At 30.8% G+C, this 14,417-nt stretch overlaps 1 protein-coding gene across 1 annotated transcript; it reads left to right on the top strand.

The window, feature by feature from the left end:
• The first annotated feature begins 5,686 nt into the window (after window positions 1-5,686).
• On the top strand, window positions 5,687-13,480 carry LOC124375060 (zinc metalloproteinase dpy-31-like). The gene is made up of 4 exons (XM_046833184.1): window positions 5,687-5,888; window positions 7,402-7,734; window positions 8,922-9,034; window positions 12,138-13,480. The coding sequence occupies exons 1-4, from the start codon at window positions 5,783-5,785 to the stop codon at window positions 12,300-12,302; spliced, it is 717 nt and encodes a 238-aa protein (XP_046689140.1). The 5' UTR covers window positions 5,687-5,782; the 3' UTR covers window positions 12,303-13,480.
• Window positions 13,481-14,417: the final 937 nt, after the last annotated feature.

Below are 14,417 nucleotides of genomic sequence, written 5' to 3'. Positions count from 1 at the left end.
TTCTCGTAAATAACTAACTATACACAAGATTTTGTCATTTCCAAAAATTCAAGAAACCTTATCTTACACAAAAATAATTTAAATTTAATATTTACGTAAATGTATTACTGTATGCTTATTTGATATGGGAAAATGAAAATTATAAATGTACATATATATATAATTTTGATTTTGAATGAAAAATATATATATATATATAACTTTGATTTAGAATGAAATATATAAATATTTTTGATTTTTATATATCAAATAAGCGTACAGTAATACATTTACGTAAATGTTAAATTAAAATTATTTATGTGTAGGATAAGTTTTCTTGAATTTTTGGAAATTACAACATTTAGTGTATAGTGATTATTTACGAGAATGACCGCATTTTAAAAACACGGCCCATTGAATACATTTCTATTATTTATACGACTCACATGAAACGATACCCCAAAAGTCTCTTACAATTTTGATTGATTATAAGTTTGAATTTTCCTCGTGCGTCCCAGAAAAGTCAAGCTCATTACGATAAGGCATGATTTACTTTAGACAGCGACGTTTTGTTGTATGGTACAAGAATATTGTTGGTAGATGTCTGACTTTTGAATTTATGAAAAAGACTAAGAACAAATCGGTGACGTCTCAGTGAGAAAGCTATCCTATTAATCTCTCAAATTGAGTCGGTTTCTCACCAGTGGTTTCTAGTTCATTACATTGGAGCAGTTTAAAGTAATACATTTTTCGTTGAACAGTTCCCATTGTTGTACAACAGGGAAAGACAAAATAAAAGGTTGCGTAATAGATAGGCTACTACCAATAGGTTTTGTATTCTTGTATTGCATTAAAAGTCGTTAAACCCAAGCTTTATGTGTTTATAAAAACCCTTTTAATTTCACTGGCTTGTATGCTGAGTTCAGTATATCAATAGTTCTGATAATCGTGGTAATACAATAACATACTCCAATATACTCCAATACAATGGAGTATCTTAAGCCTGGCAGATTTCTTGGGCCAAAAGAAACCTATGTATCAAGTTTCAAGTCCCTCGGATATTTCTATCAAGAGTTATGGACGGACATACTGACGGGAACAGTCAACCAAACTATTTTAAGACGGCTCTGTCGCACCCTTAATAAAAAAAATAAAGAATGTCTTATTTTATCAGACGAAGTTAGGGCTAAGATGCTCTCTCTAACAATTAACCTGGCGACCAACGGCTTAAAGGTGACTTCCGAACCACCACCAACGGCCGGGCAGGCGGGCTGCTTGCAAGGACAGGATCGCTCAGCGGTTACCTATCCAAGCAGCAGCCACGCTGGACGTTGCTTGATTCGGTTATCTCGCGATAACCGTCGTGCCCCCTACACTGCGCTATTAGCATTAATAATTGGGTGCAAGTCTAAATGTTTTAGTCGTTACATAATTCGTAATGCCAATTAAATTTTAATTAATAAACAACTTCCAAATTTTGTTATCAGGTCATTGATGGTTTATCATCAATGCTAACAAATTAACGAATTGTTAATATCGTCTGATCCTCTCCTGAGGATCACTAGAGAAATTGGTCCTTACTTAGTAGCACATCCTTCTTCTTAAGTGCATAAAGATATCACCTTAATACTGCAGATAAGAATAAGAGTATTCATATCCGCTACGAATATCTTACTTCTCACTAGCCAGCCAATACATACGTGATAAATTTGTGTAATTTATTTTCAGATTGACCCTTAAACGGTTTAAGAAATTAGATAGAGTGGCTAGAATTGTACAATTGGTAAACATAGAAATAATGGTGTAGTCTCCTTAAAATACTTTGGAAGTATAACAAAATTTAATGCCTCTTTTACAAAAGGAAAAATACTGTTTTAAATAAGTTATTTTGACGAGTTATTGTATAATTTATAGTTTAATTTATCAGTGCAAAACACTGACTCCCATGTCCGTAGTAAAATATTAATAATTGTGTAAAATGTTAATATTAGTAAATGTTTACAGCCTGACAGGAGTAAACCAATTCACTAGCAGCGTTATAACTACAAATTTCAACTCGGTAGTAATGTTTGATTACTGCTGCACTCTGGTGGCCAACTATGAAACTATTACCAAAGCATACGATAAGTCATCAATACGTGCATTGAAGTTTACGTGTTTTGTTGTGATTAGTTTTTAAATTGGTGTGGGAGGAACCAGTACAAAAGTAGATTGGAGCAAAAGAAAGTTGTAAATATCTAACTATTATGAATTACGTTACGGTTGCGTTGATGACTTTCTCCGCTAATTTTTAATTCAAAAGACGTGTTACCTATTCCCCCCTGTTAATTGTAAAATTACTACTATTAAAGTATTAGTAATAATGTTGCATGATTGTGAAAATAGATCCAGCAGACGATGGGTAATACACGTCAGCATATCTGACACTCAAGTAAAACAGCATAAAAGCTAGCAAATGTTTATCTATAAATAAAGTAGGGCTAGTTACACTATTAGGAACTCAGTAATGGCAGTGCCGATTACAATGATCTCTGAATTTTTGCATTCGTCTCCGCCTCAAATAGCAGAATATCGTAAAAATCAACTGACTAAGTCAGAAACAAATATGTTTACATGTAACCAACTGTACTGTTTAAACATTGTTTTATGACAGAAAATCATAAATATAGTTAGTTTAACCACTATTTTCACTTTGCTTACATTAATAGTTCTGCAAGGATGGAGTAAGCTTGATAGTACTTCTTATTTCAACCTTTTCTACAAACGTTGTTGAACACAAAGAGAATATCCAGATAATAAAGTTGAAGGTTTTAGTAAAAATATACTTTTAAATATAAATTTTAGCAAATTTTAAGAATGCAGTGCTTGGTCAGTACTGTATTGCAGATAAGAAAGCCTGTGAATTTGAAGGCTGTTATTAATCCCTTTTTATTTGTCTTTTGACAGATGTAGGCTTCTTAGATCTGGGTATGTATATATATATTTCCCTGAACGTAAAACAAGAAAAAATTAACTACGGTACAAAAAAATTCGGACAGGAATAAACAACAATGGTTATACATATACATTTGCTAACATATTTCCATGATAGGGCAACAAGAAAATTCAAAATTTTTCATAACTTTATATAACTTTTCCTAACCAGAAGTCCTTATGCACGTAGAAAGATTACAAAATTACGTATGAGGCCGTTGATATCTGCTATTCAGCACTGACGGTCTGAATAGCTAATTGTCGAGCTGTAATTTCCTATTATATTTTGTACTGCAATGAATGTGAAAGGTGTACGTACATTATCACTAGAGAGTTAATTAATTAATTTAATAACGTCTGTACAGCATATCCAATAATTAATTTTTTTTGTAAACTTTCGCCTTTCTTATTTGAGTAAATATATGAAAATTAGTTTTATTACTCGATAAATATCGACCGAAAATATAATAAATAAATATCGTCTTATAAGACTATAGAGTCAAATTTCATAACATTTGTAGCAAGTTCCGTGACATTTTCCATTAAATTTTAAAAATTCTTCCAATTAAATTTAGAAAATATATATATTTTTTAAATACAGCGATATGTAATGGCTGGAAAAAGTTTATAAAAAATTACAAAAGAGTACACATATGGAACGGCTACAATTATGGCTATGTAGGCTCCTATATGAATAGTAAAATTTTAATTCATACATGTAAAAAACAGACGAAAATTTTAAATATACAAGTCTAAAATATTCCAAAATGTCAGTTCTACCTTCAATATTGGCAGAATGAAGTAGAAATCATATAGAAGTAATTTTAACACTTAATTATTACAGATAACTTTTAAATCTAATCATTTAGTTAATATATACATTGCTTTATAACGTAAAATTTGCTTTAAAAAGTGACTGGCCATGTGTGATTCGTAGCGCAATAAAACAATATTATACTATTATCTCCACATTACAGGGTATATTTCTATTGATGTAATGAAAAGTCAACATATACAACCTTTGAAAACCAATAACATGTCTACAATAAAATCTAATTTAGCTGATAATTTATTAGAAACTGAGCTTCAACTGCACAAATATTGAAAAGAACATGGAGATTTTAGATATCGAAAGGAAAGGATAAAAACTAAACGAGAAAGAAGAATTAAATGTCTATCTAAATTACAATAAAGATCCTGGTAAAATTTTAAATAGCAATCTGAAAAATAAGACAACCCCAATTTTTGAAAAAGATTAAAATATTAAATACGGAATACTAATCAAAATTACAACTGTGTCATACAAATTTAACAGCTGTTTAAAAGGTCCACACGCGTATATTTAATTGCTTATTATATATTTAGAGGTTAATTTACATTTATGATGGTTGAATACCGATAAACGTGCATACAGGGTTTTAGTTGACTTTTCATCATACTAAAACAATATTATTTCATTTATAGTACTAAAATAAATTACTTCATTATTATTAAAGTTATTTCAATTCACTGTTTTTCTGCGTGAATTATTTGCCCCTCTGTAATACGTTACTGGGACAGCTAAGATATTAACCCAGCTGTAATATCTTGTGGTAATATATACTCTTAGCCACTGAGGAGATAGAGGGTTGACAAATTACTTGACTGTAATAAGACTGCGGTTCCTTAGCCGAACAATTTGTCCAACGACCCCATAAGGTCCCAAAGCAATCAGAATCTTACGTTAAGTCTCCGTTCAACGGGGAAATACAGTACTAATTAACATAGAATAATTTATGTTTCCGTTAAATTGGAACACATCGCGATATTTCAGTCTAGATACATAAGAGAATGATTGCAAAGGTCTCTATTTAGTTTCAACTGCTTGTGTTTTAAACTCTTTTAAACGAAACAATATATGTAACTGGCATATCAACTGGTTAAATTATGCATACCTTATATAAGTATAAGTTTAGTCGTAAATGACTGGAATGGTAGTAGCAAGAGAAAGTTGTAGATCTCGTTAGGCAATGTTTTTTTCAATCAAAATAGTAGACTTTGGATATTTTCTGATTCTGGTGTAAGCCTCTAGTTTGTGTAATTCATGTACTAACTATGTATCTTTTCATGTGTTCGCTTACTCTTTAAGTTCTGCGAAATTGTCTCACCAAGTATCGCTGTTCTTTCATGTTATCTATAGAACAACATGAGCTAGAAACTTGAAAATTTTCATGCAATTCAAACAAAGCCTTTTACCCGATCCATGGTCTGACGCACTCCCAATATAGAATAGGCATAGAGTAAAAATAAATAAAAGGAACAGAAACCATGTTATTCTTGACCGTAAGATTATGAAACTTTTTACAATGAAGAAGTTACGTAACTTTTTTACGTGAGCATTGCTTTGATATACCTCATTTAATAAATTTTGTTTCTATAAATTGTAATTCAAGTTTACACTTGAATATTATATTGTTCTTCACAAGTGATAATTTCTGTAAACAGCTTAATGTATAAAATGTTTGATAACATGTAAGAGCTAACATTAAAACATTAAAAAACTCCACGGTAAATTAATCACCATTCGACCATACAAACCATTCGAAGATAATATAACTAAATTCTATTGCAAAATCGTTTGATCATTACCAAGGTATGAATAATGCAATTTATTTAAAGCCAATTTAACTTGTATAGACTCAATGGAGCGTCTTAAGAATATGTTAAAAGTAAGTATCACTGAATTACGATCAGGCAGTTTAAACAATGATAACATGCGGTATACTGTACATATTATTTTTATACCCAAGCTATGCACTTGTACAGGGAGCGCATAACACAACACTAAAATATGGACAAGAACATTCCCTTAAAGAGCGATCTTTTTTTGAACTCGATTCGCAATTTTCCATCCCCGAAAAAAAATCCTTTGTTTGCTTGGATTATAACCAATTTCAGTAAGTATAGATATATTTAAGTTTTCTAAGCTATTCTCAAATTCTTCATATACTTCAAAATCGTATATATTTACGTTAAAGGTGTTTTTGCTTTTTTATATATCAGTTTAAGATGTACTATGAATTCTCTCGAGATTTGAACCCAAACCCTCTTGTACCGGATATTCATAGATTGATGTAAACTTTATGGATGAACTAAAATTTTGCTGTTTCTATAATTATCAAGCACGAGTAATTAAGGACCATTTCACACTCGTTTTAAATAACTTTCATTATGTTTTCAACATTATTATCATTTTTACTAATGAGTTTTAAAAATTCCGCACACAAAATGTTCTGAAGTTACCCATCCTGGGAAAATACACAACTATGTAACAAATATATTTTAATTTAAGATTCCTAATACTTTTAATAATATTTTTTTTTGTAAATGATAGATTTGCCTACACGTTTTTTTTTTTTTTCACATGAAACTGCACAAAGGAATAGTATGTACTTTTTAGATTTTTAAAGATTAAAAAACAAAGTATATTCGAATTTTGCATGTTCAGGAAACCAGCGAATAAAATTTAATTATCAATGTGGTGCAACAAACAGTTTAGTAAGTTTTTATTCAATGTTTTTTGCAGACTTTTAAATACACCATTAATACCTGAATCCGACAACAAGAATTAAACAAAAATACTACTATTTTTTAAACAGTTGCACCACGCAATTTTTTGAAAAAATAAATTTAAAACATAGTTCAAAAATCAAGAAAAAAAGAAAGTAGAACAAAATTGTTGCCACTTCAATACAGTACAAGAGGACTCATCTGTTCAACATTATATAGTAGCATTATTTCAAAACTATTAAAGTGCACCTTTAAAATATGAAATAAATCTATAACAAAGCATATAACTGTCACAAATATTAAAAACTCCGAATATAAAATATCAGATGAAATGTAATTATGAATGTACGAATTAAGTGAAACGACTGTGATAAATTATATATTGGACAGATAAAAGAAACATCAAAACACGACTTAAAGGAGTTTTCATTCACAAAAATATAAGGAAAACATAACGCAGCTTAATTATTCCAACACATTCATTATCAATATTATTTTATGGTGGTTTGATCTGTAGACTTTTATAATTTAGAAATGATGTGAAACACAGTTTGAACAAAAGTGAGAATGTATCATTCGATCTGTGAGATATATCGAGACAGGTACACACTAGATTTGCTATTTTGGACCAATCTTCATTTCTCGCACGTAGACAAGAATTAGTTCTATTATGGTGCATGTCCAACCATGAAATTTTGCTGTGAAGACTATCACTTAGTTTAGCTTACACTATTTATATTTTGTTTGTTTTTTCGGGAATGCAGTAAAGATTTATCTAATATATAATTGTGTGTTTTCCATTTTTAAATTATGAGACGAGGTATAGACTTGGAATTTGGCATTGAACCATTATAGCCATACCTTGTTATTTTTAGTTACATTGTGAAAATTGTTGTGTAGCACAGGCACAAGAAAATTACATCGTAGAGCGACTGATGTACATAAACTCTGTGACCTGCATCACATGGATACGTGCAAGTCTGGACAACACAGAATCCATCACGAAGAACTATAAGACCCCGCATCTGGTCGAGTTTGTTCCGGCAGAAAAGGGCTGCAAGGCAGATGTGAACTCGCCCGCCGCCAAGGCTGCCAACAGGTGGGCCAAGGTGTATGTATCTCCTGAGTGTATCAACTTCAGGAGCGTAGTCCACCAGATAGGGCACGCCATGGGGTTTGGCCACGAGCATCAGCGAATCGATCGGGATTGCTATGTAAAAATAGATCCGAAATGTAAGTACTGTTAGATACTTCACACTCGTTGGTACTTGAAAGAATTGAATTTTATTCAAACGGCGATGTGCTAAGTTATCAAGATACAATCTTTGGAAAGACTGACCACTTTTACAAGTAACGTGGCCAGCGAAAGGACTTAAATTAAAAATAGCTTATCTGCGTCCAGATAAGAGTTCAGTTGGGCTGCTCTGTGTGGCGTCCACATCAGGCAAAGCGATAAGGCTTATCACTACTGCTGATCCAAAACACTACCAACTTAACCTTAAACTTACAAATTAAACTACAACTGAACTAAACTCTTCTTGATGTACAACTTGTACCATTTACTGTAAAATACTTTAATTTATTTACCCATAGCTACTTTTCCTTTATCTATAATAAAAAAGGTTCTCTGTTGAAAATGAGCTACATGAACTAAAAATAAAACTTGGCTAGCATTTTGAAAGAAATTTAAAATAGATTTTATACACAAAAATAATCCAAATTAAATAAATTACATAACATTACAAAAAAATTTGAAATTAAAAGCTTGCTTAATTACATAGTTTTTAATTATTTTTATTTATTTTTAATCTATGTTTTTACAAGTAATTTTAGTTGGAAAAGAGCAAACAATCCTTTATTGACAGTAAAATTCAATTAATTTCCTATTAAAAAACTTATCGTTAACGGCAATTTTTAACCTCATATGATAATTTATTGAACTGTTTCGGACCATTCTACATAATACACTGCTTTGGGATTGATTTTCCCTTAGAAATAGTGGAGCTATTTTGTGCAAGCGAAACTTGAGCATATATCTTGAACGGGAGCGACAATATTCTAAATGATAAAAAATAATTATTTGGTAATAAAGGAATAATCGAAAAATTACAAGAAACACCTTCAGAAAAATATAAATATAAGTTATTTGGAACTTATATTTGTTGGTTGTTATATTGACACAGTTTTGTTAATACGCTTGACAAGATGTTCATACTCAATCTAGCCATTGTTGATAATACACTATTAATAAGACAATTAAATAAAAATGCTACCCAATATTGAGAATTACTACATTGTCTAGCGAAATGTGTAAGAATTTGTAAAAACATGTCGTCAACTTTACATTAAAACTACTATAACAATAATGACTATTATGTAAGAAAGATAAAAATAAAGACATATCATTCATTGTGTTCCAGTGGAATTCCATCCGCTGCTCAATAAGGTCAATGCTATAGATATTTCCTTCCCTTACGACTTGTACAGCTCTATGCACTACCGGCGTTCCGATTATATAAAGTACGCTCGTGAAGTAAGTACTTATATTTCAGTTTACTTTAGTTTTTTGGATTTGTTTAGTGGTTTGATACTAAAGTTACACTTAGTCGACTCGTTGATGGTGATTACTCAACTTGAAAATTCATTGTTGCTAATTATTGTAGACACTATTGTGCTATTTTAGACTTTATTGGGCATACATAAACTCTATTGCGCTCTTATTTACACTCTTCTTTGCTCTCATAGACTCTGTTGTGCTCTCATAATCACTGTTTTACAAGTGAAGACACTATTATTCTCGCATATATGAGCTCTATTGTTCTCTCATAGACTATTATGCTCTCATAGACATTATTATGCTCTCATAAACACTATTGTGCTCTCAATGATGCTATCGCACTCTCATAGACATTATGGTACTCGTATAAACTTTTCTCTCATAGATCATTGGGCTTTCATAGACACTATTGTGATCTTGTAGACATAACTGCAATATTGTGGAAAGTCAATGTGCAGGGCCCTCGAAAAACATATATGATCTTGTATTTTCTTAAAGTAACAAAACGTACCTAAATGAAAATCATGCTCTTATTTCATCAACACTAAACTAAATTTCTTGATAAAAATAGAGGGAAGACCAATTGTTTACACCCTGTAAACGAGATTAACATCTTTCCTCAGAGGTGGTCGGATTTTGCTTACTGTAAGACCAATGGGTGGGTGGATTTAACCAAATACATATCAGGACTTTAAGTTGAATAGCTAGATTTGTACGTAAAATAACTAATAGTGGTTATTTTTATTCAATACTCACAGAACGTCAGTTTTAACCATATTTATCTATTGAAAGCTAATCGCTATCACGAAATTTATCTACTTGAAGGGATTTAAAGAAAATTAGATATTTTTGAATTGTTAAGTTTTGAAAGATACGCATTTCCAAAATAGAATGATCAGCTCAAGTTATTAAGGTTTCAAGTTAAGAACCGATATCCAACTGTTATAAAGAATAAATATTGTAAAAATCTACGACATTTTTCAACAATCCTTTCTTTTGAAAGTGAATACTTATTTTTGGGGGCTATGCATACATGTTTCTCGCAGGGGGAAAATTTTCCCTTCGCGTCACGGAACGTCACTCATCACGCATGTTCGCCCTGTAACCGCCAGGGACGGGACTATGACGGCCATCTTGATGTCTGCGTTTTTTCCGTTCCTTGGTTACCCAGCCGTACTAGTGAGAGGTTACTGTCGTTCCTTGTTGAAGTGACTACTTCTTTTGGTGGACTATAGACGAATGTTTTGAACGGGGGAAAACTTTACTTTCGCGTAACGGAACATCACGCATGTTGATGTTTTCCAAATGCTTTCAAATCAGAATGACACCTTTACCGAAATGTAAACAAACCGTTATATAAACATTTGATATGAACTAGCAAAATTTGACGTCAATTAAAAATCTGTTAGGAGCGATTAACAGGAAAATATAAACCACAATAACATATAACGTCGCATACGACAAGGAAAAATAACGAAAAGATTCTGTAATTTAGTATTGTTCTAACATTATTTGTTTTCTAACCCTTCTACTAGTTTATTCTTATTATTATTGATATAAATGTTGACCGATACATTGCATCATCGGGATCTATCCCTGCTACTGCAGTCTTTCCAAGTCTGGAGATTAGGTTACGCTAAAATTTAAAAACTGTCAAAAATTACAAAATCAATTCATACTCTGATATTAGTAGTTAAGTTGACTTTAAGACACTATAACACTTCTAACGCTAAAACCCCGTTAACAATAGACTAATCGTATGTTTTAAAATATTGGTTTGAATAAATCTACGAACTACAAATTTATTTATTAATGAATGCAACATAATATTAATTGACTTACTGCATCATTTAATAGTTGTTTGTAATGCTCATCAGATTCTAAATTTAATTTCAGTTTACTAATAATTTAGTCCTGAAGGGATTTAAAAAAAAGAATAAATTAAATTGATTAGATCTTTTCTAGCTAACAAAGCTGTAGCTTAATAAAAAATCTTAGAAGAAATAGGTCTTTCTCTTGATTATAATTAAAAAGTTTACCAAATTAAATTGGGTCTTACCACATGTTTACTAAAAAAAACAAATTACGTAAAAACTGATTTTAATACAAATATTACTGAAGAAAGATTAAAACCATTAATTTATCTTTTAAAATATAAACTGACTTTAAAAATTTCAAATGATAAAAACAAGTACAAAGTAATGTGGTACAAAATATATGCAGTGATTGAAAGATATTTAGCAAGATTTTATTCCATAAATTTGATTTCTGTTATCATAAACCTATAATTTCATTTTTGAATAAAATGATAATGAAAACAAAGTAATTATTTCCGAAAAAACTAGATTGTAGTGAAAATTATACTACCAAATTATAGAAATTTATATAACCTATAATAATGAATATGTATATCTATTTATTACTTTAATATTTATAATTCAGTGATCATTATAATGAATGAAATGCAAAAAATATTACAAAAATATATTTAAAGTTAATATAAAATATAAATATTTTTGTTAAAGAATTTAGTGTATCATTTTATTTTAAAGATAATAAATAACCACTTAATAATTAGGAAATGTACTTTTTTCAAGATATACAATCACAGCTTGTTATAAAGATGTAGTCACTTCCATCACTCAGTTCCGCGACTGCCATCCCATTTATTTAAATTCGTTACAATGAAGTAAAAATTACACATGGGAGTTAATATTGTAACTATCTCTGATGACGATGGCCAAGCTGTTTAAGACGTTGGAATTTGGGTCTGAGTTAGAAATAACGCAGGTTAAAATCCTGTCTATGATCGAAGCACTTTTATCAGAACTAACGACCTTGTACTATATTGACTCACCCCTGTATAGTGTTTTATAAGATCCTCGCACAGGCCAGTGGCCTATGGGAAAGGGCGGAATAAAGCCTTGAAAGGGAACGGACTCTCCTTTTTTTTTAAAAAAAGGAAGAATAATTGAATTGTCGGTTTTTTAAAGTTAGTGTCTCTTCTTTAGTGTTTATGGCAATATTGATTTATTTTCAATAATAGTAAATGCTGAATTTTAATCTGGTTGTTCTACAGGGAGAAAGAGACGCTACGAAGACGCTAGGAAGATACGATGATACTCTGAGTGGCTTGGACATAGCAAAGATCGAGTACAGATATTGTGGAGCGAAGCACTTTTGCGACAGACGAGCTGGAAGTTGTCTGCCTAAGGACAAGAACGGCTGCTCTTTCAAACCCTAGTTTAATTTCCTATGACAGCAATTGGACACTTTTTTTCTAAATCGACCGCTTCCATATAGGGGTGAATTATGGAAGTATATTCCAATTGCTAATTACAATTTGCGAATTCACTGAAGTTTAGAATGTGTTACTCATCGGTTTAATGTCAGAACACAATCAAATTGTCACAAATAGGAGTGGATAATAGTTCAAATATTAATCTAACTTGCTTTAATGCAGAAATATACAGACAATTTAGAGCAACCATAGCGATAATATGGGATTCATTCTTGACAGGTTCGAGGGCCAAACCAGTTCACTTGCTATTGCAAAAAAGGCTAGTAACATAATCTGGTTACAGCGGTTATTGTATAAAATTAAATTTTTGGTTTAAAGTACTCTAAATACGGAAGCACATAGTAAACTAGCACAATCAATATAAACATGTTAGTTTAATTAGAGTAAACGTATTGTTCCATTTTTTCAATCATTACAATATTACAACTTTGTTTCATTAGGAAAACCTAAACAATTCTGCAATAATTTAAAGGAATATTTTTATTTAGATTATCGGGACTAATACTTTGTGGATAAAAGAGTATTGTTGGTTAAAGTGGTTCATTATAAAATTTTGAAATTGATGTCCTATAAATATGACATTAGTAGGAAATGGGCTTTATCTCTTCACAAACACACAGAAAGAAGAAGATAAAAGCACAAAATATTAGTTTAATTGCTAAAGTTGTAAATAAGTTATAAGAATTCCTTAGTTATTCCGTAAATATTTACTTAAGAATGTATTATTCAATATTTATTGCAAAGTATAATTACGTAATTAGGAATTAATTCAGTAATATCAGACGTAGCTTTATGATGGAATAGATTAAAGTAATATTTATAGTTATTTACTTTATATTTATATCTCTAACTTTGTTTAATGGCATTTAAATTTTATTAAATATATTGGATTAATGGTACGAGTTTTGTTGTGATCAAAGTTTGTGTAAATTTCAGTTCATACTATTTTTTATTTATTTAGGCCTTCAATAAATTTAGTAGTTATTAATAAAATATTAATAAAATAATTTTAATTTTTAATAATTATAACTGTTCATGTTTGTCAGATTGTATTTAATTTGACTGTACACAGTTAAACTCTTTTGTAATGATTGGCCGAGCATTAGCAAAACCTATTATTCGTGAGGCTGAACAAAAACGTTTCTCACTGTCACATGAATGTCTGTGTACGCGTTTCCTCGAAACGAACTATCCTATGGACTTTAAATTGTGGATGACGTTTCATTTCTGTATGAGGGACACTATATTCGATGATAGGGCATGTCACTTAATGGGATCTGGCTGAGCGTTAGCGAACATTTTTTCATTGGTCTTATATGGAATCATGATTGCAACAAGAAAATGTCTTAATAAAAAATGTGTAAACAAATTCAAAACACCTGTAAGGAATTAAAACATGTGAACTATTATTAACACATCCCAACACATTGAAACTATATGTGAAGCGACTTAGTGTGTAGACTTTTATTAAACACTGATATGAATCCCAATTTAATGAACAAAAATCTGAATGTACCAAAAATAATGATATATCAGGAAAGATTTCATATGTAGAAATTACGCGTGAACATTTTCTACAAGAATGATTGCTATGATGGGTCATTTTACCTCTTATTTTGTATGATTATCTTTCTGTCTATCTGTTCGCAGACATTTCGAAAATTAAATGAGATAGATTTGAAATGTTGTATGATTAGAACTTCTGCGATGCTTGTTACGACATGTGGCATATCTTGTATATCCTTTGAAGGATCAGAGAGTCTTTAAACCAGGAATAAAGGTTGAACATAGTACAAATAATATAAGTGCTTTGTAAGGAATTTGATAAAATGTTTCACGAAAAGGCAAGGATTTCGGTCATGTTTTAAATACCCGTACAACAACCTAGCTAAGATATCCACTTCCTGCTGAGACAGCTGGCTTAAAAGCTTTTAAGCTTATGGACCTAAAGAATGTACATAATGAAATGGTCTTTAAGAGAACACTGAAGGCTTTTTTAATAGAAAAATGTTTCTACACCCTCAGTGAATTTATTGGTAAATAGTCTGTATGTATAGA

The sequence above is a fragment of the Homalodisca vitripennis genome, unplaced genomic scaffold (assembly GCF_021130785.1).
Source record: "Homalodisca vitripennis isolate AUS2020 unplaced genomic scaffold, UT_GWSS_2.1 ScUCBcl_12777;HRSCAF=22671, whole genome shotgun sequence".
Classification (NCBI taxonomy): domain Eukaryota; kingdom Metazoa; phylum Arthropoda; class Insecta; order Hemiptera; family Cicadellidae; genus Homalodisca; species Homalodisca vitripennis.
Note: the sequence above shows the minus strand (reverse complement) of the source record. Positions and strands in the feature narration are given on the sequence as shown.